The 2,156-nt window shown below is 44.0% G+C and overlaps 1 protein-coding gene across 1 annotated transcript; it reads left to right on the top strand.

The window, feature by feature from the left end:
* Positions 1–550: 550 nt before the first annotated feature.
* Positions 551–1,875, top strand: LOC122841153 (gastrotropin-like). The gene is made up of 4 exons (XM_044134227.1): positions 551–716; positions 807–982; positions 1,223–1,312; positions 1,744–1,875. Exons 1-4 carry the CDS (start codon positions 650–652, stop codon positions 1,792–1,794), a joined length of 384 nt encoding a protein of 127 aa, XP_043990162.1. The 5' UTR covers positions 551–649; the 3' UTR covers positions 1,795–1,875.
* The last annotated feature ends 281 nt before the right edge of the window (positions 1,876–2,156 follow it).

The following is a 2,156-nucleotide window of genomic DNA, read 5'->3' as shown; positions in this document are numbered from 1 at the left end:
GCACGGAGAGAACAAAAGCACAGTTCATAATCAAGCTTCGCATAAGTGCTTTTGCTCAGCTTTTCTACCTACTAACAAGATAATTATGTATCCCCTTTGACAAATGAATGCCCGCTAAAATGACTCCAATCATATTCCTCCTGAGCTTTTTCAGGTCCAGACCATGAATAAAAACCTTGAATAAGAACTTGATTATCTTATTACGAGCCATTTCCTCCACCGAGATAACAAATGCAAATAGAAGGTTAGAGTTTTAAAACAAAACTTTGGGTTTGATTCTTTTGCAATCAGCCCTAGTAAAACCGAAGGCTATGACCGTAAAACAATTGCAGGAGAGTTCACTGGCCGCAAGGTGATTTAACGGATTATCCCGGTGAGCCGTCAGCGTTTTACTCACTGCGTGTGAACTCCACAAACGACCATTCACGGAGTTTATTGCCCTCTCCCTTGTAGCTCGTTGTACTCATCATCTTCGGTTATTACTGCCCTCTTGTGTGATCACATGCAGAGGAAGGAGGTGGCTGGAGGCTTTTACTGTATAAAAAGGTAGATCGGCCCCCGGGTCCCAGTACCTCGCAACCTCTCTCAGCTTGCCTCAGCATCTCTTCTCTCGCCTCTCCGGAAAAAAAACAACCGACACCACCAGAAAATGGCCTTCTCCGGAAAATGGGAACTTGAGTCCCAGGAGGGATACGATGCATTCTGCAAGTTGGTTGGTAAGAATAAACGCAGCAGATTCTTTCTCAGATTTATTCTTTATTTCTCTCTTGAGGAGCTCACGTTCCTCCTTGTCTACGCTGCTTCAGGTATTCCTGACGACATCATCCAGAAGGGCCGCGACTTCAAGACGGTGACTGAGGTCGTCCAGAGCGGGAATGACTTCACCTGGACGCAGCATTACCCTTCCAACGCCAAGGTCACCAACAACTTTACCATTGGCAAGGAGTGCGACATGCACACCATCGGAGGAAAGAGCTTCAAGGTAGGAAAATCACATTTCTGGAATATTGGACAGACATAGGAAAGACGATGCCCTCTTCTGTCTGACAAGACGTCTACGGATGTCTGAATGCGATTGGAAAGTGTATGGTGTTGAACAAGTGGGCCAAAGGGTTAAGGGAAATGACTTGCCAACCCTTAGATAGCCTTAAAGGTCGACAATGCGTATCCGGTGTTTGAACGGTTGCCTCACCGACTGCTATCGTCCTCTCTGTGTTTCCAGGCCACCGTGAACATGGATGGAGGCAAGCTGACCGTGAGCTTCCCCAACTACCACCAAGTCAATGAGGTCAGCGGGGACAAGCTCATCGAGGTAAACAAACTCCCTCGGGCTTTTAACGCGGAGAGAGTTGTGCAATGACAGCCGTTATTACACTCGGCTTCCCGCGGGGACCATTAGTGAAAAGTTATACGGGGCTGCGGCTTGGGAAGTGGCTCAAGCTAACGAGAAAACCGAGACGTGTGGCAACGCCGCCGAATGCAACGTTAACAAGCAATTTAGTCTCGCCGTTAACCTTTCCACCTGTGTTAATGGGAAACAGCTCTCTTTTTACACTTCTTGTTTTCATGCAATAATGGTATTAAGTGAACTTGAGAAGGGGATATTGCAGAAATGCACTTTATAATTACTGCGATAACTCCAATGAATTATAGGTATTTTCTTTACGCCGTGCATTTTGATGGGATTTATTGCAATTTCCCAATCAGCTGTTGGAACATGATGCCTTCTTCTCTGTCTTGCAGACCTCCACCGCTGGCTCTGTGGTCCTGAAGAGAATCAGCAAGAAGATCTGAACCCCAACCGACTTAACATTTAGTACAGTTGAGATGGAGCTGAAAGCTGTCAAAACGAGCAATAAATTAAGAGTCTTAAGAGTCTGCTTCGGTGTGTGATTTAAAAAAAATAATAATAATTTTCACAACAAAACACATCTGCCAGAACTTTTGTAACACTACAAGAACTAACTTGTGAGTTGGGAGAATATATATATATATATATACATATATATATATATACAGTACAGACCAAATTTTTGGACACACTTTCTAATTGAATTCAATGAGAAGGTTCTGTCCAAACTTTTGGTCTGTACTGTATATATAATAAAAACAGGTAATAATGTCGGAGTGAGAAACATCCTCACTTTTGTTTCCTT

The sequence above is a fragment of the Gambusia affinis genome, linkage group LG12 (assembly GCF_019740435.1).
Source record: "Gambusia affinis linkage group LG12, SWU_Gaff_1.0, whole genome shotgun sequence".
In the NCBI taxonomy this organism is placed as follows: Eukaryota; Metazoa; Chordata; class Actinopteri; order Cyprinodontiformes; family Poeciliidae; genus Gambusia; species Gambusia affinis.
Note: the sequence above shows the minus strand (reverse complement) of the source record. Positions and strands in the feature narration are given on the sequence as shown.

What these genes read in the sequence shown, in the direction of transcription:
- LOC122841153 (XM_044134227.1), top strand. Translation starts at nt 650, where the DNA reads ATGGCCTTCTCCGGAAAATGGGAACTTGAGTCCCAGGAGGGATACGAT. An exon ending in TGCATTCTGCAAGTTGGTTG is followed by an intron (nt 717 to 806) that starts GTAAGAATAAAC and finishes ACGCTGCTTCAG; the next exon opens with GTATTCCTGACGACATCATC. An exon ending in TCGGAGGAAAGAGCTTCAAG is followed by an intron (nt 983 to 1,222) that starts GTAGGAAAATCA and finishes CTGTGTTTCCAG; the next exon opens with GCCACCGTGAACATGGATGG.